General features: G+C 40.4%; 1 protein-coding gene across 1 annotated transcript; it reads left to right on the top strand.

Annotated features, from left to right (window-relative positions):
• Positions 1-2,016: 2,016 nt before the first annotated feature.
• On the top strand, positions 2,017-13,151 carry LOC146311677 (somatostatin receptor type 2-like). Its single transcript, XM_084740656.1, has 4 exons — positions 2,017-2,476; positions 6,243-6,904; positions 9,246-9,571; positions 11,351-13,151. Exons 2-4 carry the CDS (start codon positions 6,517-6,519, stop codon positions 11,780-11,782), a joined length of 1,146 nt encoding a protein of 381 aa, XP_084596782.1. The 5' UTR covers positions 2,017-2,476; positions 6,243-6,516; the 3' UTR covers positions 11,783-13,151.
• Positions 13,152-22,477: the final 9,326 nt, after the last annotated feature.

The following is a 22,477-nucleotide window of genomic DNA, read 5'->3' as shown; positions in this document are numbered from 1 at the left end:
TCATTCCGTGTTGGAGCTTTGGGTTGATGTTCCCTCTTTCTGCATGTACTCTACAAGAATCATCAAAAAATAAATGTTTCTGATGTATCTGGAGGTCCTACTGATGCAAGTTCAGGTATGTGCAGCATGGAATATTCCACTCATAGTCCAACTGGTTTATTTGCCTCACAATAAATGCCATAGAACTGTATTCCTAATGACACACACATAGGTGTAGAAATACACAATAGCATACATTAAAGTAGCATGGGACTTTTATTTTGACGAACTGCTAAAACAACTCACAGTGCCTCCAGTAAAGTATGTGGTGGCAATATGCAACCTCAATGGTTGTAATCTGCCATAAAACGGACAGAAAAAGCAGCAGCTATGATAATCATGGAGATGCCAGAAGCGAAAAGGATGAGGAGGTCCAACATTACAACATCTTCTTTAAGTTTATTTTTTAGAAGTGTTGTTTGCTAGTTGGCAAACTGATCTTAAGGTAATGGTACCTCCCCATAATTAAAGCTTGCTAGCTAGCTAAGCTAGCAGCAGACAGGCTATTATGCAACAGCTGTTCAAAAGCAGTCAAAAGAACATCAGTGTGTGACATTTGAGATTGATTTTCATCAAGTATAATTTCTATATGGCCTATAATTTTCTAAAACAATGTTAAATTAAATATTAAAAGTTGATCTACAGGAGAATAAATATTCCCTCCCCTTCCAGTGGACGTCCATGGGACCTGAAAAATATGGATGGTATAATGGCAAGAGACAAATATATATATATTATTCTGTTTGAATTGTGTCATAAATCACACATATGATGTTTTTTTTCAATTTATAATAAATTTTACAAATTTTACAACAAAGTTGTAAAAGTGTTTAAGTTTAAGTCTCAGACTGTGAAATAGATTTTAGAAGGATTACACACCAAAAAGTTGCATAAGTGACATCATGACTTTCTCCTTCCAAAAGCTAACGTTAGCCGCTGAAGCTGCAATATCTGCGTGTTTTCATTCCAGGATATAGTCACATGGGCCATGGGTCTGCTTTTTCTTTGTCTTGCAGGCTAATAAAAGCACCAGGTGTTGCTGGATCAAACACAAAAGGTAGTAATGTTACAAGGGAAACCAATATTGGTGTTGATGACATACATTGTGCCGCACAAAACTAAACTATGGCAAATTGTTCTTTCTTGACTTGTGAAATTAACCTTTAAATTGCTAAACATCATATGTAATTCAAGGCACAATTAAAATGGAAGAGAGGTGATCCCTTTCCACTGCCCGCCACTGGACCTTACTTAAGAAAAAATATGTAAAGAAAGTCACAGTTTGTCACAGTCTATTGTGGTTTAGTTTTGTATGAAACCGTTCCGTGAACCACAATATATGTCATCGACACCGACATCGCTGCCCTTTGAAATGTTATCTTACTATAAGTGTTTTATCCAGTAACTCCTGGTCTAGGAACTAGAAGACCCATTGCTCATGTAAGTATGTACTGGTAAGAAAACACATGGGCATTGGTGCATCACTGGCTAACATTAGCTTTTTCTAATCATGTATCATCACAGTATTATGCTTCAACAGTTTTACAACAAATTGTGACTTTCTTGAACTGTAAAATTATGTTTTAAATTGACAAACATCATATGTGTAATTTGTGACACAATTCAAACTAGAACAAAAAAATTATTAACCTCTCCACACTGATTATGGACTGGAAGGGGAGGGGACTTTGCCTCTATACAGAATGCCTGAGAGCCTTATATATTCCAATGAAGTATCACCTGAATTTTATTTTTCTTTACGTAACCCCTTTTTCACCATACATTGATGCAGAAAATATAAAATTTGGTTCATCAGAAGTCACTAGAATGCAGGAAATGAAATGTTTGATGCCCCTAATTCCCTGAGGAACGACCCCCAGACCCCCCACAATGTTGAAACGAAACCTATGCCCTTGGATACAAGGGACCAGTACGAGAACCAGCTCATATGCATGATTCAAACTCAGCTATCACCAGGACACCGACGCACGGAGGGTGACGCGACTGTCTCTCTCTCCTTCTCTCCCTCTCTCTCCGGTGCAGTCGTGCGTCCTGACGCTCTCTCTGACTGACTTGTCGCGGGGGATTCGGTGCCAGGACTGTTTGGGCGCAGCGCACAGCTGTGAGCGCACCAAGGTTTTTTTTTTTTTTAAACGCTGTCTGCCAAAGTTTCGGTTATCAAACGGGGAATATTTCATGGAAGTAAAAATGACCTGAGAGACGTAGTATAAACCACCAGCTCTGGTGAGGGTGGCGAGTGGGCGGCTGAACGCCAGCGCCGTGCGTAACACTGGGAGAGCAGGTGGATGGAGAGGCTGGCGGGATGCAGCTTTCCAGCAGGTCAGCGCCGCTTCGGAGCGGTTGGACTCCGTATTCTGTGCTGAGGGACACATTGCCACGATGGACTTGATATGAGGACGAAGTTTTCTATTTAACAGTAAGTGATGCCATGGGGAAAAAAGAATGAAAAAGGGAATTCTGTGTTGTATTCTTTTTTATCCATAGGTATTTCTATGTGTACTTGGGCATGTTGTGATGCGATCATTGCATAGCCAACTCTATTGTTCTGTTAAAAGTTACATTTTTATCAAACCTATCAGGCTCCTATCAGCAGACAAAGTGTAAAATTATGGCGCAATGGTTTTAGGCACCCAAATGTACAATAAACGGATTAAAACTTAATCTCAAACCCATAGCACCTGTTTTACGCACATTCACTGATCAGATTCTGCCTTTTGGTATTAAAAGCTGTTAGATGAGTGCTCCCACATCTCAGCACAGCAAAAATGACAGAAGCAGGTGCAACTCCAATAGAGAAATGTGAAATTTTGTGGAAAGTTTTTGCCTAGAAAAGATGTCACACCTTTCAATTCAAAGGTCAAAGGTTTGATGCCTGTAGCAGCCATTTTATATCAGGCTGTCCTTGAGAGAAAAGATTAACTAACCTGCTCACTATCAGGTGAGAGCTTCCACTTAACTGTGAATGAAAAAAGTCTCCTGTTGAGCTGGACATTCATCACACACAGCCTGGAGGTTGGTGTGAGGCTGCATCCAGCCAAGCTGCCTCCCTGGCATCACTTCTTTTCACACAGTCAGTGATGAGCTGAGATAAAACTCCTGACATCCATCCTGCGGTTTAAGTTTTTCTGTCAGGCTCAAGTTGCCTATTGGACTTTTCATTGCAAGAGTTCTAATACACCATTAAATCCCCCTTTACGCTTAATAATAGAATTATCCTGTGTTATAATTAAACTCCATGATGTTACCAAATAATACTGACACTCACACAGTAATTAGTCTACGCCTCCTGCTAGCAAATAACACTGTAAATCCTTTCATTAGTGTATGTATTATTGGAGTAGATTGCTTTTCTGTGCACTTTGTGAGGTCTCTCTCGCTCACTGACTCACACTCACACACTCACTCACACACACACACACACACACACACACACACACACACACACACACACACACACACAGATAATGGCGCTCCAATGAATCTATTTGTAAATGCTGATAGAGATCGTGTTTGTGGATGTAAGATTTTGCATAATATGCAACATTTTCCTAAAACAAACAAACAAACAAAAAACAGTGTACAACAATGACAGTTATATCTGCAGAGACCCTGCTCTCTGCCTGTGTATCCTTATTTTCTCTTTTCTCTTCTTACTTTGCTGTGCTCGGGATGCTTTACCAGCCCAAAATCTCAGTATTTGATGTCATGAGAATGAACTGTCTTTCTGATATGTTTAAGAACAGCTCAGACAAATTATTCTACCTTTAAGATATATGTTATATAAATATTATAATATTTATGGTCAGCATTTTTTTCAGGAATAAGCATTCAGTCTAATTACATTCAGTCTATGTAGTAGTTTTCATTGTCAGTGGCGGGGTCCGCCATTCCTGCACTTGCTGATTGCCACAGGTGTTGCCAATTCAGCCAGCAGTGAAATCTAGAGGATTATAATTTTAGAATTAAACTATATTTCCAAGAGTTTTATTGTGGTTTTACAAGTATAATGACCATTAAATATGAATAAAATGGTCAGCCTTGGCACCAGTTAAATATATCATAAAATGATAAGGCAAGTAATTAAAAGCATAGCAATCAAAACAATATATAATTGTTAAAATAATTACAATAAGCTATTTCACACTATGATCTTGCTCCAGGTGGCTGCCACCTCCCCAGAAAATCTGACTATATTTCTATCCAATAAAATCCCTTAAAATTATGAGAATGCAGTGTGACTGCCATGTAATTCCTCTGACGGGTGAGAAACTAAAACAGCTGGCAGATCATTTTGGCCTCTTCATTTTTATCATCAAATCAGGTCGACTGCCACCCTTTCAGCTCTCTGAGTCATATACCCAACATACAACAAACTGATGGCTACTGTGTGCATTCATGTGAAAATGGACGCGCTCCCATTGTTTCAGAGGTGAATGGCCACAAGAGCATTAATGCTGGTCAGACTTGCCTATCTTAACAGCGATGAAATTGGTTAACAAACCTAATCAGTGACAATAAAGATAACTGAATAATCATTTTAATTAATTTGTCTGACAACAGATAAAAGACATCCCTTTTGGCTCTGATAATTACTGATGAGCTTTGGTGGTTAGCTTTTAACATTGCATGAAATTAATAATTTACCAAGGTAAAACAACTTCGTAGATGAATAAAAACGACAATAATCCTCCATAACCTTTGCATGCACGCACATTCCCACTTATATTAGTATTAATTATTATAATTATTATACCAAGCCTTTTTTCACAATACTCCTCATTAGCAGTGGATTCTCCAAAGTGGGCCAGTGTGAGCCAATCACATGTAATTTGGGCAAATTATGAAAGCAGGTACTGGACTAATGCCCCTGTTGAGCCAGCTACTGTCACTGCAGGCGAGGAGTGAGTGATCCTGCCACAGTGTCAGAGCTGTTTGTCCCCAAGATCAATTGAATAAACATTTATCTTCGGCAGCACAGTGCCCTCGTCGTTCTCTCGCTCAGGTGTGCCTTTTTGCATGTATGCATACATGGGGGGGCCAGGCACACTCACAGACACACGCATGCACACACCTGACTACTGGGCTCAGGTGCGGGGGGTGGCGGTGGGCGGTGCTATAGTGTGTCTGCACATTACTTGTGTAATTTTAAACTAGATATCTTTCTCTGTGCATACGAGTGCAAATCAATGTCATGAGGTAACAGGCGTGTGTGTGTTTGGGTTGAGTAATGTAAGATGTTCTAGTGGCTATTGCCTCAAGAGCAAACAAAATGACGAAGAAAAGTAGTTCCTACATGAAACTGTTCACAACAAGCTGTGTGGATTAAGCGGTGTAACCGGGTCACGATTTTTGGGAAGAGACATTGGTTTTGTAGATAATTTTTTTTTTGGGGGGGGTGCTTTGAGCATCACAAGCCAAGTGGCATTTAGTCCCATTATATTGGAGAGAAGGCAGACAGCAGACTATCTCCAAAACTCTGTATGTGTTCTTGTTTTTGATTTTGGGGTGAGTTGTTTCTTTAAAAAGCTAACGATAAGCTAATGTTACCTTCTGGCAGACTAATGTAGAGTGAGTGTGGTTTGGTGGTGTCTGTAACATCCACACTATTTTAGCTATTTTAATTGACAGCTCTGGCATGTGGCACCGTAATTAGGTACAATAATTTGTGCTGTGATGTGGTCCAGTAGGTACCGGTATGGCACAGTACCTTGTGCATCAGTGTGAGATCCCGAGGGACGTGACAAAGGTGTTCGTATTTGACAACTTGAGATGACAATGGAACGGTTTCACCTATCACACTCCCAGTTTTTCCGTCTTTCTCTCCTGTGTTTCTCAAATGGGAGAGACAATGAACAAACATTTTTAGAAAGCAGCACGTCATGTAAAATTCGGACTTGGATGGATTTGGCCATAACCTCCGTGTCTCTGTGAAATGCTCTCTATGAGGAGAACAGGAAGTGTTGAAGATAAACAAGGAGAGGAAGAACTAAACGTGAGGGAAATATCTTGAGTCTTCACTAGAGAAAAGATTTTTCATGTCACTCTTATTGAAGGTGTGAAAGCAGTTGTGTAACCTTGCAACTGTTGCCATGGATCTTGATGGACTACTATTACTTGTCAAGATATATTCTGTTTTCAGCCATACTCATTGTACTTTCCCTATGTTGTTTATCTCTCCATAGATCTGCTTTGCTCTTTTACTGTTTCTCTACAGCTGGGATGTAAAACCTGTGGTTCCTCGTTAATTAAAATCCCCAGTCATCCCAATCCCCAGAACCCCAAACCCCAGGACCCCAAAGTCTCAAATTCCCAGTACCCCAGACTTATCTAAAAGCTAACCACCTGAAGTCCCTTTAACCTTATTTCCAAACCCCTTCATGATCACACCTTTACCCCTGACCCCTTGCTATTGTTGGCCACTCAGAGTCCTGATACCCTAAACCCCTCTCAGACATCATGGCCTTGGATCCGTGGCCCTTTCTCCAGACTTCCCCCAACATCTCCATCCCTGAACCCCTCCTGTACGATGGCTATATCCAGGGGAATGAGTCCGACCTGGACCTCAACATCACCGAGACCAGGGAGCATCCCCAGGACAAGACCAGCTCTGTGGTCATCACCTTCATCTACTTCATGGTATGTGCCGTGGGGCTGTGTGGCAACACCTTGGTCATATACGTAATCTTGCGCTATGCCAAAATGAAGACCGTGACCAACATCTACATCCTGAACCTGGCGGTGGCAGATGTTCTGTGCATGATGAGCCTGCCGTTCATCGCCCTGCAGCTGGCGCTGGTGCACTGGCCCTTTGGAGAGGTGCTTTGCAGGGTGATCATGACTGTAGGTAAGTGAAGAAGAAGGTAGAAGGCTACTGGTGCACTTAAGAAAGTGGCAGCATTTTCATGGGGCAAGCAAACACCTTTGGCTTCTTCAAGAGGCAAATTATACTGAAATCAGTATCTGCTAATGTTCCAATTTAATGGAAACTGTTGAACATCCTTACTCTTTGAAAATCTTAAGTACCAAATTAAAAAGTGTTCGTTCAAAACTTGCATATCTTAAAGCAGAGTCCTTTACTGATCCAGTTTTGCAAATCCGCACCCGCCCGCACCTATAAGAGCTCATTACCGTAATCAACCTGTTAACCCAAATTATCTCAAAGTCAGATCCGGACCTGTTAATATAAGTCCCACGACCCCAGGAATGAAGTGGTAAATACAGAGATGGATAAACAGTTTATCTAAAATTAGAATAGTAAACTCTCAGCCTCATTTAAAAGAGGTGGATAAACTAAGTTTAACTGGTTTACTCTCCACTACAGCCCTGCGCAACCTGACCCATAATTGACACAAATTGTCAACTGCTTGTGTTCTCAATTGGCACAGCACCTGTCCTCCTGCAGCTGTCGATGTGTTCCCTCAGCGATTATGTGCCTAGCTTATGGCTAAAAAAAGCTAATAATTGTTTGCACTTTTTAGAAGCAGTCAAGCTTGTTATCACATTACTCTCACAGTCTCTGATCACACCAAATTTCTCCCAAATGTCGACTCAATCTTCAGTGATGTCAATTTGGTATTCACGGGAGGCTGTTTTTGCCTTAATATCGTCCATTTTGATGTACTGGTTAGCAGCTGGAGTACATTACCGTTGGATCAGTGACATGCCATTATTTGGCTGGATGGGAATTTACAGGCCAAAGTTTGTGTCGCAGGCTTTCATAATAAAAAAAAATCTGGTGACTGATAAAACTTGATAATATTGGTGATTTAGATGACAAAAATACAATAATTTTTCTTTCTTATTTTATTTATTTATTTATTTATTTTTACCAGGTACACATATTCATATCTTTCTATTAGCTATAAAGCTACAGTCAGGAGGTTGTTAGCTTAGCTTATGACAAGACTGGAAGCAGGGAGGAATAAGCTAGTCTACCTACATAAAAAAGACTACTAGCATAAAATTCACTAATTACAACTACTACAGGGAACTTTCACATATTATTGATTTTGGAAGTCCCTGTGGACAAAAGCGATAGTGCATCCACAGTAGCAATTACAAAATATAAAATTACAAATAAAAAATTATCTAAATAAACATCTTCTAATCCTTTTTAACTGGAGAATATAGTACTCACTGTAACTCACTGCTCTGCCAGGGGAAAAAAAAAACACAGACAGAGAATCTGACCCAGTGGCAGACATTAATAACAACTATACAGACATAGTCAGTCCTTTCGTGGGTGGTCTTGTTTACTTATGTAGGTCATATAGAGGCATCTGTATTAAAGTGAGACATTTCATAACCAGTTAAAAACTCCTTGTAGTAGATTTAAAACATTGTGTCATGCTTGTTTTATCAACAGATAAAACAAAAACATGTTTTTAAAAAGTTGTTAAAAGTTGTAGTTTTATGGGGGACATTTTTGTCATCACTGGACATTGTTTTTACACTACTGTTTTTGTATGGATCAAAATAACAAGATACATAATGTGTACATAAGTGAGCTGTAGAGGTGCTGGAGAGTGTTTTTTCAAACTTTGGACAGGCCAAGCTAGCTGTTTTCCCTTATTTCCAGTCTTTGTGCTATGCTAAGCTGAGCTAAAAGTCTCTTGGCTGTACCTTCACCTTTAAAGGCACAGTAACCAATTCTGGATAAAGGTAGTTGATTGAATTACCAACGTTTGGATCGGTGACTCAAGGATGGTTGATTGTCAAGTCTCATTCACAGGTGATGGGACTCATCAATCAACAGTCTCACTAACCTGTCTAACCCACTAACCCTAGATTTTCTGAAGCCTGAAAACAGAGCCAAGACAAGGAGCAGGAGTCTACTTTTCTCTCAAACCAGTAAAATTATCATGATTATCATGCGAAATGGTTATTATGGCATTTTTGCTCAGTGATGCCAAAAATATTCAGTCTGTCCAAGCTTTAATGTAAAAGAGGCAAATAAATATATTATATTTAAAACTATTGTGTTACGTGTAAATCATAAATAGACTGTAGTTGCAATTCAGACAGTTTTTGTCATTCCAACAGTATTACTAACGACCTTTATGATATTTAATTCACCTCCTGTTTTAAAGACATGCAGTGATTGATTCAGTTAAGTGTAATAATACATATCCTCATATCACCTTTTTTCTTCATTCCTCCTCTCTCTCTCCTCTACCCCCTCCCAGACTCTCTCAATCAGTTCACCAGCATCTTCTGTCTGATGGTGATGAGCATCGATCGATACCTGGCAGTGGTCCACCCTATTAAGTCCACAAGATGGCGGAAGCCCCGCGTAGCCAAGCTAATTAACCTGACAGTATGGGGTGTGTCACTGTTAGTCATCCTGCCTACTATGATCTTCAGCGGTCTGGACAAGGTGCCAGTATGTGGGATCGTTTGGCCGGAGCCCCAGGATGTCTATTACAAAGCCTTCATATTCTACACCTTCTTCATTGGATTCTTCTTGCCACTGGCAGTCATATGTCTGTGTTACCTGCTTATTATAGTCAAGGTGAGAGCTTGCCTCTACCACGGCTGCCAACTTTTCAATTTATTCTGGAGTGAGATTTGGTATCGTGATATCTGTGCATGTTATGAGTACGCCTTCTGTGACTTCGCCCACCGGGGTCATCGGGGTCATCACTCCTTAACCCCCAGGAGGCCAAATTCACAATTTGAAGCATTTGTAGATGAAAAGCCAAATCAATAATCATGGTCAACAATGAATAAGTGTGGCTGATCAGTATACTTGCCAGCTGAAAATGGGAGACCAAATGTAACCAGGGTATCTGTGCATCTTTTCCCAAGAATGAGGTCATTTCAGAAACTGTTTTCTTGCATTCTAGTGAATTTATGGAATTGCTGCAGAAATGTAGAGTTGGGTGGACAGGAAGAAAGAAGAGAAGATTATTTTGTCCAGAAAACAAACTAACCTGAATTTATTAAACTAGAAAACCAGCCTGGCAATAATATAGAGGGAAAAAGCTGAACTATTTTGTTTAGCTTTGTCATATATTCCTTATTTATCATTTCACAGCCTATTGAATCTAACCTAACCTGTATTATCACATTAAAGTTTTATTTTTTTAAATGCATGGGTGGTGAGAGAGTGTGAAGAATGTAAATTGTGAGAGTCTCACAGTCAGTCTAGGAGAGCTGGCAGCTCTGCGTCTACGTGTGTGACATTATAACATCATTTTCTCTTGGTATCTTCATTGTTCTCTGGGTTCAATAATGAGACATTTTTATTTCTGGCCACAGGACCAGATTGCGGAAATATTCTGGCCACTTGAGTCGTGCTTATTTGTAAAGTCAGAGGAATTGCTCATTTCAAAATGTCACTGTTGCATTAGGGTGTAGTTAATTGTTGTCAACTCTGGAATGAAAGACGGTGTTGAATTTTTGTCAACAGTAGTTAAGTGTGTCATGAAAGAAGCCAGGGGTAGGAAATGTGCTTGGTCCTAGAAGAGGGCTATAAGCTAGCTTTGAAAATGTAATCTAAAGAAATAATCTTGCCCTCTAACCTCTAGTTTGAGGTTTTGGGAAGTACATGTTTTTGCTTTCTTGCCAAGACTTGCAGTGAATGAGAATAGCACTCCTGTATTTTCTCATTAAACTTTAAACTATAGCCAATGGCTCGCTAGCTCAGCTTAGCATCAGCATCTCTAAAGCATGCTAAATAACATGTTGTTTGTTAAAGTCACTGCATCTGGCTAAGACAAAGTCCAGCATATAACTACACATACAACCACATCATGATGACACTAAAATCCAATCTAATCTAATCAAATCTATCAGTTTTTACCTTTGGACACAGCCAGCCTAGCCGCTTTTAGTCTTTATGCTAACCTTAGATAACCGTCTCCAAGTTGTAGCTTCATCTTCTAACATTATAAAGGCCCTAACACATGATCAGCGATAAAAACGCTTTGTGCTGGCTATGGAAAGAGTGGTACCGCCCAACCAAGCGGCAGCGCTGCTCTTGGCTTGGCGCACCACTTGGATCTGCCGCTGAAAGTCCAAATTACTTGAACTTTGACCTCGTTTTCTGCCTACCTTTCAAAGCACAACCAATGAAATAACAGATGTATGTGATGATGCAGCCAGAAGAAACCACAGATGTGTGGAAATGACACAAGCACACAAGGGAGATACTGATGGTCGAGTCTTGAAGGGCCAATGGATGGATGGATGGATGGATGGATGGATGGATGGATGGATGGATGGTTGGATGGATGGGTAGGTAGGTAGACATTTATTTTAAGCCACTAACAGTCCATTTCTTTGCCAGGTTAAGTCGTCTGGCATCCGAGTGGGTTCCACCAAGCGCAAGCGCTCTGAGCGTAAGGTGACACGGATGGTGTCCATCGTGGTGGCAGTGTTCGTCCTCTGTTGGCTGCCTTTCTACATTTTCAACGTCACCTCTGTCACAGGCTCCATCAACCCAACCTCTGCCGTGAAGAGCACCTTCGATTTTGTCGTGGTGCTCGGCTATGCCAACAGCTGTGCCAACCCCATCTTGTACGCCTTCCTGTCGGACAACTTCAAGAAGAGCTTTCAGAACGTCCTGTGCCTGAAAAAGGTGGCAGGCCTGGATGAGATAGAGCGCAGTGACAGCAGGGCAGACAGGAGCAGGATGGCTAATGATGCTGCCACCATCAACGCCAACTTGGAGACCCACAATGCTGCCCTGCTCAATGGTGAGCTGCAGACCAGCATCTGAAGGCAAAGGAGCAGCAGTCAAATCCTGGGAGGCCACGGATAGACACGGAGCAGTGGTGCTTGGGGCTTCCAGACTAATGGGCAGCCAGTGGACTGCTAGTAACCCCTGCTAAAACATGCGGGGGCAGAAGGATGATGTAATTGTTCCTGCTCATGGACATTGACACATGAACAAAGTCTACATGAAAAATAAACAATTTCCTTAGGGTTTTCAGAGGTCAGAGAAAGTTCACTGACTCCAGCACAAAATTCTTGATATTTGGGTTAATGAGGCAGCTTGAGCTGGTTTGCCCTGAGGCAGAGCAGAAATGTATCTTGACTGGAGTGATTTTCAACACTGTAGAGACAAAATGTTGGCATCAAACATAAATACTGCTTTTGCTTGCCAGCTTGAGGTTTCTATGAAGTTGTCAGAAGTCTAGTGGACTGAACCAAAATCGAAACAAGATGCAGGATTGATGTGTGGATTGCCTCGGACCCACTGGGGAAAAGTCAAGACTAGTTGACTCATGGCAGAGAGATCTGAGGAGATTGAGCACCACCCATGCCCTTCTTGATGGAGTCCTTTTAGAGCTAAGAAGGGTCTTCATCGATTTCTCTTGAATGTGGAAATACTGCTATTGAAACCAGTTGGATTTGTCAGCGGAAAATAGCCAGCACTGTGATTCTATAGAGAGAAAAATCAGAAACCACAACCCTCAATAGTTCCATGGTCATGTTTTATTCATACCAGCTGGTTGGTCTGATCTTACATAATCAACAGGGCAACAAAATGGCAAAGCCCTCCGAACACGACATCTTATTTTCCAGCAAACAAAAGATGCTCCTCTCCATCTCTGTCTGGCATCTCAGAGGGAGGAGCTGCATTGATCTGTGAACTCTGAATTTAACATCCTGGATTATTGATTAAGTGGAAGAATGGGAAAACATCTCGGCAGCCGCTCTGACCTCTCTCTCTTTAAAACAGCTTGACTTTGTATATACAAAATGGTTTTCTGTCAACCTCCGGGGGGAAAGTTCCGCACATGGATGACTCTGTGTCTGAACCAAAATGAATTTTAAAGGCAATCCCCGGTGTAAAAATTCTGTATTGTTGTGATACATCAAGGACAACTCTGAAACTGTCTGTGAAACCGATCATATGTACTTTATACTTCACTATATCCTGGTCTTAACAATAGTTGCTCCCTGTGCCAGCAGTGCCATTGTAAAGAGCCCATTTCTAATTGTAAAGTGCTGTGTTTTTGACGATGTAAGATTTCCTCCTGAGTTCATGTTCACATTTGGTTCAGCCAGCGTGTGCTTGCACAAATGCCTAAATTTCACAGGAGGCAGGAAAATGCATCACGTAGTCAAAGAGGGAGGGACAGAGGGGGATACTGGGATACAGAGAGTCGGAGATAGAATGAATGAAAGCTTGCATATGTATTGTATCTATTAAGAACACAACACATGATAAAGATTAAGAGACTGATGTCAGCTGAACAGATGGAAGGGCTGGCAGTGGAATCATTCCCTACTACATTTATTTTCTCACTATTTTGCTGTTTTCAGGATGTTTTTGTGCAAAAGTGTTTGGGCATAGTTGTGTAGCCCCCACACTAATAACTGTGCACCCGTCATGAGGTTGGGACTCTACAAAAACATACTGACCAAACAGGACATCACTGTCCTCTGCTCTCTGTCTGTGAGAGCAGCAGAAAGAGATACACACACACACACACACACACACACACACACAGTTAGAGCAGACTGAGGACACAGTGACAGGATGAAGATTCGCCTTACACAAAATAGTATGCGGAGGTGTGGGCGTGTTTATTTGTGCTCTAGAACGTAACTAATGTGAAACAGTCAGAAAATAACAATTTATTTTTCAGATTAACTGCTTTGGTCTTGCAGACACCACTCTCTCACTTCACTCTCTCTTTTTCTCTCTCATTTATTGAGGGGCTGATTTTGAATGGTGCATTTAGAAACAGACCTCAGAGCGCTCCTTCCAGAGCTGCAGATGATATCATTCAACTGTTTTCACAGATTGTGCAGTAATGGTTGTGATGAGCAAACTTAACATGATGTGTAAAATCGGTCAAGTGTCCCTTTAAAGGGCAACTCAATACTGCAATTGAGCTTGAATGCACCTTTTACATACTCAACATTGCATTCAGACTGCCCAATTTATACACGTTTGTCATGACGTACATAACTATCAAGGCCTGTTATTGTTAGTGAATTATACACTTGTGTAATTGTATAGTTATTTGTCTAATTGTCACCATTAACGTAACTTTGACTTATTGGCCCTTGTCAGTGGCATTCAGTACACAGGATGAATAGTGAAAAATGAGCAGGCAGCTATAGATAAGTGTACACACAACTCCAGTATATCCCTGCATTCACTGGCTTATTGTTAGACACAGAAATATCAAGATGCCGGATTGATTCTGAGACAATTAATCAGTGAAACATCATGGAGGATCCCTTGACTTTGCATCTTGCAAGATCATCAGGTCATTTTATTTGTTTTGAATCCAGGTTTCTCCTTTTTTTCTGTACTAAAATGTGCTTAATGACCTTGTATTTAAGAAAACAAAATAAAAATGCTAGTGATGCCATTATGAGCATGTTAGTATGCTAATGTTAGCATTCAGCTTGAGTGCAGCCACAGAGCTGCCAGCATCTCAGTCGTTGCCATGAATTGGAATTTGTATTTATTTATCAGATCACATGGAAACAGCTCCATGAAAATAAATATTATCCAACTCCGAACTAACTATAACTGCCCCTGTTTGACATCATTATCAGCTATTATAAATTATCTTGATGATTAATTAGCTACATTAAACAATACATGTTTGATTAGTTGACTGGACTAACTCTTCTGGCCCCCTAGCATACTTTGTATTTAGTGCTAATTAGGAGATGGTCCTAACATGTTAGCAAGCTGAAAAAAATAGGTTGCATGATACATATCGCAAGCATTAAACCTGCTAAATATGTGCATATAAGCGATGTCAATATGAGCATGTTAGCATGCTAATGTTAGCACTGAGCCTGAGTACAGCCACAGAGCTACCGAAAGCTATCAGTCGTTGCTGTGAATTGAAATGTCTATTTATTTTTACATATCGGTCCATACTGAATCAGCTCCAATACTGGTATCAAACTCTAACTGTCCTCATTTGACATGATTGTCAGCTTTTATAAATTAGCTTGCTGATGAATTAGCTAGTAATACCAGTTTTCTTAGATAACTGGGCTAACTCCACTGGAGAAACAAGAAATGATCTTGTGACAATAAGCTTATCACTCCATTAATGCTGACTGAATGAGCCCACATCTACTATAGATGTCTGTTTCCGTTTTAGCTATCAGGCTGTTTGTGCATAGTGACTTTTCTGACGGACCTCCATGATGGAGCCACATGTGGTTGCTGGGAGATTTGTTAAAGCCTCTATAGTAATAAGGTCACCCGCCATATGCTGCTGTGTCACATTCAACCCAGTGTATCAGTCAAGTCAGAAGCCATCAATCCACTCAATCAAAAGAGATGTGGAGCCAGACAGGGCTTGTCCTGAGAGGTTACTGCAGAAAATAATTATGTGTAGCCACACACACACACACACACACACACACACACACACACACACACACACACACACACACACACACACACACACACAGTAGCTGCTAGTACCAGTAGCTGTCCTCCAGTTGGTAATGGACCACACAGCCTATAATTTGTCTTGACATTCTCCCTGTGCTGCCACTGCAAGTAGTAGTATCTGTAGCAAGGTCAGGCAATTTTTCACTCACGGGTCAAAATAGTGAGTAGGTAAAGTACAGTTCCACAGGATTCATATAAAGCCTACAAATAAAAACACACTTTCTCACCTTGTTGCTCACAGTGTGTCACACAGACGTAAGCTCCTTGTACCCTCTGACCTCCAACTGAGAAATACAGAAGGTGACAAGAGTGATTCTGCATCATTCTGACCCAGTATATGTGTGTGCGACACAGCCAAAGACCAATGGCTTTATGTTAGTGATACCCATAACAAGAGTTTTGGCTGTTGGGAGAGTAATTTTATTCAACGTGTTCTCGCTCCCAACTAGTCAAATACAGCAGCTTGGTCAGTGGCCCTATGCTTCAAACTTTGAGGCTGTAGGTACCCCTCTAGCATCAGTTTTGCATATGGAGTCACAGATGCAGTCAAGTTAGCAATAATAAGCATGCAACAATTGGTAGACTTTCAAAATAAAGGCACAAAAACTAATAGGTTAAATTTAGGCACAAAAACTACTTGGTTAGGTTTAGGAATTGATCAAGATTTGGGTTAAAATAAGTACATTAGTTACACAGCCTATGGTAGTTATGTGTGGAAGTTAAGGAAGTAGCCTGTGAAAATTAAATAACCAGGCTTGGAATTTCATCATTTTAGGGGCAAGGCCAAGGAGGAAGAGACGAGTGTATAACATGAATCTATTTGTCACTGTTAACAGAGACTCCAGTCTACAGTGTAAACCACAGATTTGTAGAGTAACATTAGGTTTCATGATCAAAGAAAGTTTAGCTCACATCAACACTGTTCATACTCGCAAACTCTCTTTCTCACACTTGGTGAGTGCAGCAAGGCCAGGCCTGTGAAATCCCTGCCCTGTATGTAATGTAACTTACTTAAACAGAGGTGAACACCAACACTTGGTTTCACGCAGGACACCAGCCCTCAGTCTCCTGGTTGAAAGTTTTAATCATGTCACCTGTCTCTGAATGCGAGAGGGGCACCTACAGAAATGGCTCTAGAGGGGTACCTGCAGTGTCATAGTTTGAAGCCTATGGGAACTGACCAATGGGGTGGTTCCAATACAAGTATATGTGTTGGTCTCTAATACTGCCTTTAATGCTGGTCTTGTCAAGTGTGCATAATTTATTAAATCCAAAACAGGACCCTACTACTTTCCAGCAGCATGTTGTATGCCATTTTTCCCCCAGGATGGTGAAGTCATGTTCTATGGCATTCATTCTCTGTATGCATTTGTTTTACCTTGTATCTCGTTTAACCTGAGCCAGGTTATTAATCATATCACATCCATATAGGGTTAGTATAATATAGTTCTTAAAAATAATATGTATTTTTAATACATTGGCATCAGATCAGTACTTGGTATCAGTTAATACACAAAGTTCAGGTGATGTAATCAGTATCTGGAAAGAAAAATCAGTTTCAGAACATCTCTACTGACCAAGCTGCCATATTCGACGCACTGGGACTGAGAACAGGCTGGGTGATATATAAAGAAAAACCTGTCAGTCATCCTGAAACATGCAATATATTTCTGTATATCTTTATTTCTCTGCTTTCTGTGCCAAATATATGTGTGCGCGTCACAGTGAGAAACTCATTTCACAATCCTTCCCATTACAGTTAAGGTATTTAGCACCGTCAGGCTTGAAGTGCAAGACTATTCTCTCATCATCCACAGCTAATTACTTTTGCTCTCTCTCAGTCTTTCCATCTATTCCTCTGTCTCCCTTTCTTTTGAGTGCACAGCTGGTGAAGAATAATACGAGCTGACACACATTTTACACCCACCCAAAGTGAACACAGCTGAAATCCACTGAACCATACTGAAGGAAACACACTATGCCTGCCACTGCCGCTGGCTATTTGGACATACTTAATGGCCTTAATGGATCATTCTGATGTTTAATAGATGTTTATAAGACGGTTTGTGCCAAAACCAGTGTACATGTAGCTCTAAAAGGACAGCTGTGGCAATGAGAGGGTGCCCGTAGTAGCTGCTTCCTTTGTCAGTTTGTGAAATCAAGACCTAAATGTCTCTGAAATTAGGTTATACTCTGAAAAAGTTGTGCTCATTTGGCATGGGACTCGGCTTGCTCCTTGTTCCTGCCACTGTATGTATAGTGTACAGACGAGAGGCAGAAGTGGAGGAATGGGAATCCTCCGCCTGCACTGTTTCTTTTCTCGAAACACGTTGATTTGCGAAGGGCTAGAACGTGCACTCCTGAGGATGCACCGTTCAATATTAACTATGTATTTGTGGTATTCTCTGCTTGTTCTTGCATGGGGCGGTGGGGGATTGCATATCCGACTGCCTGTGTCACCTCACTAGCCAAAACCAGTTTACACCATTGACTGTAAATAAAGATGGACGACATGTCTCAAATTTCTTACACTGTACAAAACTGGAGCTAAAACATCTGATACGAGCGCTTCCATCTTGCGCTTGTCATGTTGTTTGGAGTCAGTCTGCTGCTTTCGAGTTCTTGTGCATACAGTCGGCTGACTCAATCATGAGCAGAGCTCAGCTGTCAAAAATGGCACAACACCCCCTTTTTTATATCATCAAATAACTTAAAATTAAAACCAAACTAACTGTCCATTTCTACATATAGTCTTTGGTGTAAACCAGTAACATATATAAAGATGGATGACATGAAAGCTCCCCGACAGAGAAACCAAAATATCTGTCTCCCCCTGGTGGCTGGCTGCAGTATATGTCATAAATCCCGGCCCCTCCAAGTTAACAGAATGCACGTCAAATACATTTTTCCCAAAGATGATTTCTGTCATTTTAGGTAGTTCTTAACATATTCATTTTTCTTTTAGGTTTGGTTTCAATTAGTTATTTGATACTATAAAAGGAGGGGTTTACATGACTGAGAGTTAATCCTTGTTCCCGATTCAGTTGGCCATTCAGCTTGAGTGGACAAACTGTACATTTACTGCCACTGGACAACTTCACTGCTACGTTTTGTACAGTGGGAGGAAGTGGAGCTATAGTGTCCATCTTTTATTTATGTGAATGGTTTACAACCATACTGGGTGCCACCTTTTTTTGCTAGATACACTCTCTGGTACAGATATTTACTTGACTTTAGGTTAACTTTGTAGCTTCTTAAGTTATGATCAGCAGCAAATATGAGTCACTGTTTTGGCTAAAGAAAAAAATCTGATTTGACACTGTAGATTTTGCATTATACTCCTGACTTTTATTGGCTACGCTGGTTGTAACTTACATGCTTGTTCTGATGGTGTACAGCCATGGATATGTACTTTTATGTGCAGTTACTTTTATCTATGTGCCTTGGAACTTAATATAAAAACACATTATGACGTCAATGTACAGCAAAACAACATTGTAACCTGTTTCTCCCAGAAGCCAAACAACCAAAGGCCTTTGTACTGTACAGTCATGTCGGTAACCAAAACATAACAGTGTTGTATATCATTTTTGGGACTATTTCCCCCAGCTTACATAGCTTATGTTTGTGTGATATGATGTCAGATGCAGATGTTTATTTGTGACTCTTTACTGTTGCATAGAATATAATGTGATCATTGATTGTAATGGACAGGCCAATGTCCTTGTCTCTGCAATTAAAATGCAGGCCAGTTTCTGCTGCCATGGTCAAACCTGTGTACTTCTTTGTTACTGGATGTGCATATAGCCTGAGTGTTAGTGCAGACTCACTTGGCTAAATACACTATGTATGATATATTGTGCAAGGTTTCTGGAATTGCAACTTGAAGGGCGCTTCCACTGTGTATTTCCTCCAAGAACACATTCCTTGGAGGAATCCCAAGACTCCTCAACACAACATGCAGAATACACAATGTTGTATACAGATGGTATCTGATGTGGGATTCGCTGAATTCCAGCATTTCTCAAGAGGGGGCTGCAGAGGAACTTTCAAACACAGAAAAGTGATATCTCATCATTTATACTGTCACAACATGGCAAAATATTGGTCAATGACCAAACATGGGTTTATTTAACTTAACTAAAAGTAAAGTTAAACAAAAACTAAATATAGCAAAAAAAACCCAAACAAAGAAAACCACAAGGCCATGGAGCAGGGGGAGAGGCAGAAATACTTTTGTGTTGGATAATTAGGCAGAGCTGAGACTTGTGTCTTCTGGAGGGTCAGGACAAGAAGTCCTATTTATACAGGTTAGTCTCATTTCTCCCCCTAAAACAATTAAAAAAATGTGCAAGACTGTTTTTATCATCACTTTCACCGCATTGTGTTGGGGTTAGCTGAGTTAATTAAAAGCTGTCTAGATGTCTGGATGGGAAGGAACATACAAACTTTTATAGCAGCATTTCAATGACTTTATTTCAACATTTATTGCCATTAAGAACTGTTTTGCATTGAAATGCATACAAACGTTATGCTAATACACTAAATTATGATGGTAATGGTGCTGAATATTACCTGTAGCAACAAAAATTTACATGTCAGCACACTCTTGTACACTTTTTGCACCTGGTTATTCATAATAATCCTCTTGAACTTTCTTTCTACCATCTCTTCTGACAGCGCAGTATGTAAAGATTAGTGATGTTCTCCTCGGCTGAGCTGTAGCCTCTCATCCATGAGTAGATGCACACTTATATCGGCACTGTGATGCAGTTTGCAGATGTAATTTGGTAGAAGGAGAATAGTTTCTAACTCAAACGACAAGGTCTGTGGAATATATTGAGTAACTGGGTTATGATTTCTGGAAAGAGACATTGCTGTTGAGTTTCAAATTATAATTATTTTTTTATTTTATTTTTTTATTTTTTTGCGCCCCTGGGCACCAAAAGCTTCTATTCCCATTATCTTTGAGACAAAGCAGACGTCTCTACGGCCAATGTCTCCAAACCTCGGCAAGTCACATTAAAACATCTAGATGGATAAATATATAAAAATATGCACTTTTGTCTTTTGTTTAAAATTTGGATGTGCAGATGAATGAGCAAGGAGCTGTATAGCTGGCTGGCTACCCTCAAGCAGATCCCACCTAGCTTTAATAGCAAAGGGTGCTACTTCGTCCTTTTTTTCTGTTGAACTCAGAGGCAAACATTTGAAATTATTGCTTAAAATTGTAATTTATTTCTAAGATCACCAAGATTAACAAGATTTAACAAAATGTTGGGAGGAATTTGATTCGAACATTGAAAAGTTGGCATGTCATAACACTGCATACCATGATGTTGCTCACTAGGTAACTCATGAATCTTATCTTGGTCGCGTCTAGAGGGGCACCCCAGACCCGCAAAAATCTCGCGAGACTGATCATTTTAACCCAAACCGTGATCTTTCCCTAACCTTAATCAAGCATTTTCTGTCCCTAAACCTACCCAAATCATAACCATTGTTTTGTCACATGGTAAAACATAATTAGTATGTACAATGGGCAAAATGCAGAAAAAAAGTGTTCAAGTCTTGCGAGAGTTTTCCAAATCTAGGGTTCCCTTGTAGACATGACCATCTTAGCCCTGTGCTGCTAGGCCTGTTGTTTGAAACTGGTTTGATCAAGCTTACATATGCACACATCATATTTTGTTTAACAGGAAGAAATTATGATTGGATTTTGATGTAAGAACACATAGTCAAACACCGTTATGTTGAATACAAAGGAATTGATTTTTTTGTATTTTTTTAACATATATTCTCAAATAGGTGCACAATATGTGGGTGAAATCTTAAAGGGTTAAAAAGGAATTTTTCATATCTCATTGACTTTAACTTAGATATCTTCATGTAGTTTTATCTCCAAATAACAAAATTAATACTTACAAGGCACCTGCAGTAAAGATCATTCTGTATCAGGTTGTAGCTGACTACTGACATGCAGAAGTACGTGTGACTCAATTTAAAATACCTTCCACACATGAGCCTGCTTGCAACAACATTCTCTCATCACCTCTCTCATTTTCTCTCCTGCCTGAGTCGCCTCCATATGACTCACGACTCTGAGAGCTCTGCCAATCTGCACTGCTGAGGATTCACTGTCATTGCGAAAGCAAGCGATGCATTCTGTAATGACTGTCGTGCTTTGGGGGTGTTTTTTTGTGGTGGCGGCAGGTGAGAGGATGGAAATGAAGAGTAAATGCACATGGTAGACAGTGAATTTTCAGATCCACCTTTAGCCAGCTAAACACGAGCTTTAGGTGAGTCCGACTCTGAATGGCAATGCAAGAAATGTCAGCGGATGCAGCCCTTATTCCCTCAGTGCAGTCCACAGTACATTTATTATAACAAGACAGCACTGTGCCAAAGCTTTGGTGGTGTGTGATCAAGCCTCTGTACGTATGACCTATGTGGTAACCAGACAGAAAAAATGACTTGTCAGACCACTCCTGAAAAATCTTTGAGAAGTTCCGTTCTGTTGCATAATGTTGGCTCAAAGTAGAACAAAGTTAAGGCAAAGTAAGTAGGCCAAACTAAAACTCATGAAAAACTTCATTAAGCACAGCTCCAATGAAGTAGAAAGCACGAGATATTTGTACTGAACGGGATGGAAAGGCACAAAAAATGTTCTGAAAGTGAAGAATCATTAAAGTTTCAAGTGAAACCCCTCCAAGCCAAGCAGAAGTCTTGTTTTCAGCTTGGATCACTTTTTTTCTCTTCTGAGAAGTTGGGTGTTTGTCATGCAGCACTGCAGAGAATTCAGTGTGTTAAAGCTTTCACGTTTTTCTCCCACTATCATTTTATCAATGTAGGCGTCCATTTTTTTATATAATGGATGTCAATTCTCTTTGTTAAACCTACAATAATGGAAACAAGCTTTGAGCACAATACTGATAGATATATTATCTGCTATTAGGCTGATATGGGTAATGTGTGAGCAAACAGGTGCCAATCATTCAACAGATACGGGGCAACATTAGCTTTCATTTG

This window comes from Lutjanus erythropterus, chromosome 17 (genome assembly GCF_056507025.1).
Source record: "Lutjanus erythropterus isolate fLutEry1 chromosome 17, fLutEry1.hap2, whole genome shotgun sequence".
Lineage (NCBI taxonomy): Eukaryota > Metazoa > Chordata > Actinopteri > Lutjaniformes > Lutjanidae > Lutjanus > Lutjanus erythropterus.
The sequence above is the reverse complement of the archived record's forward strand: the minus strand, read 5'-3'. Positions and strand labels throughout refer to the sequence as shown.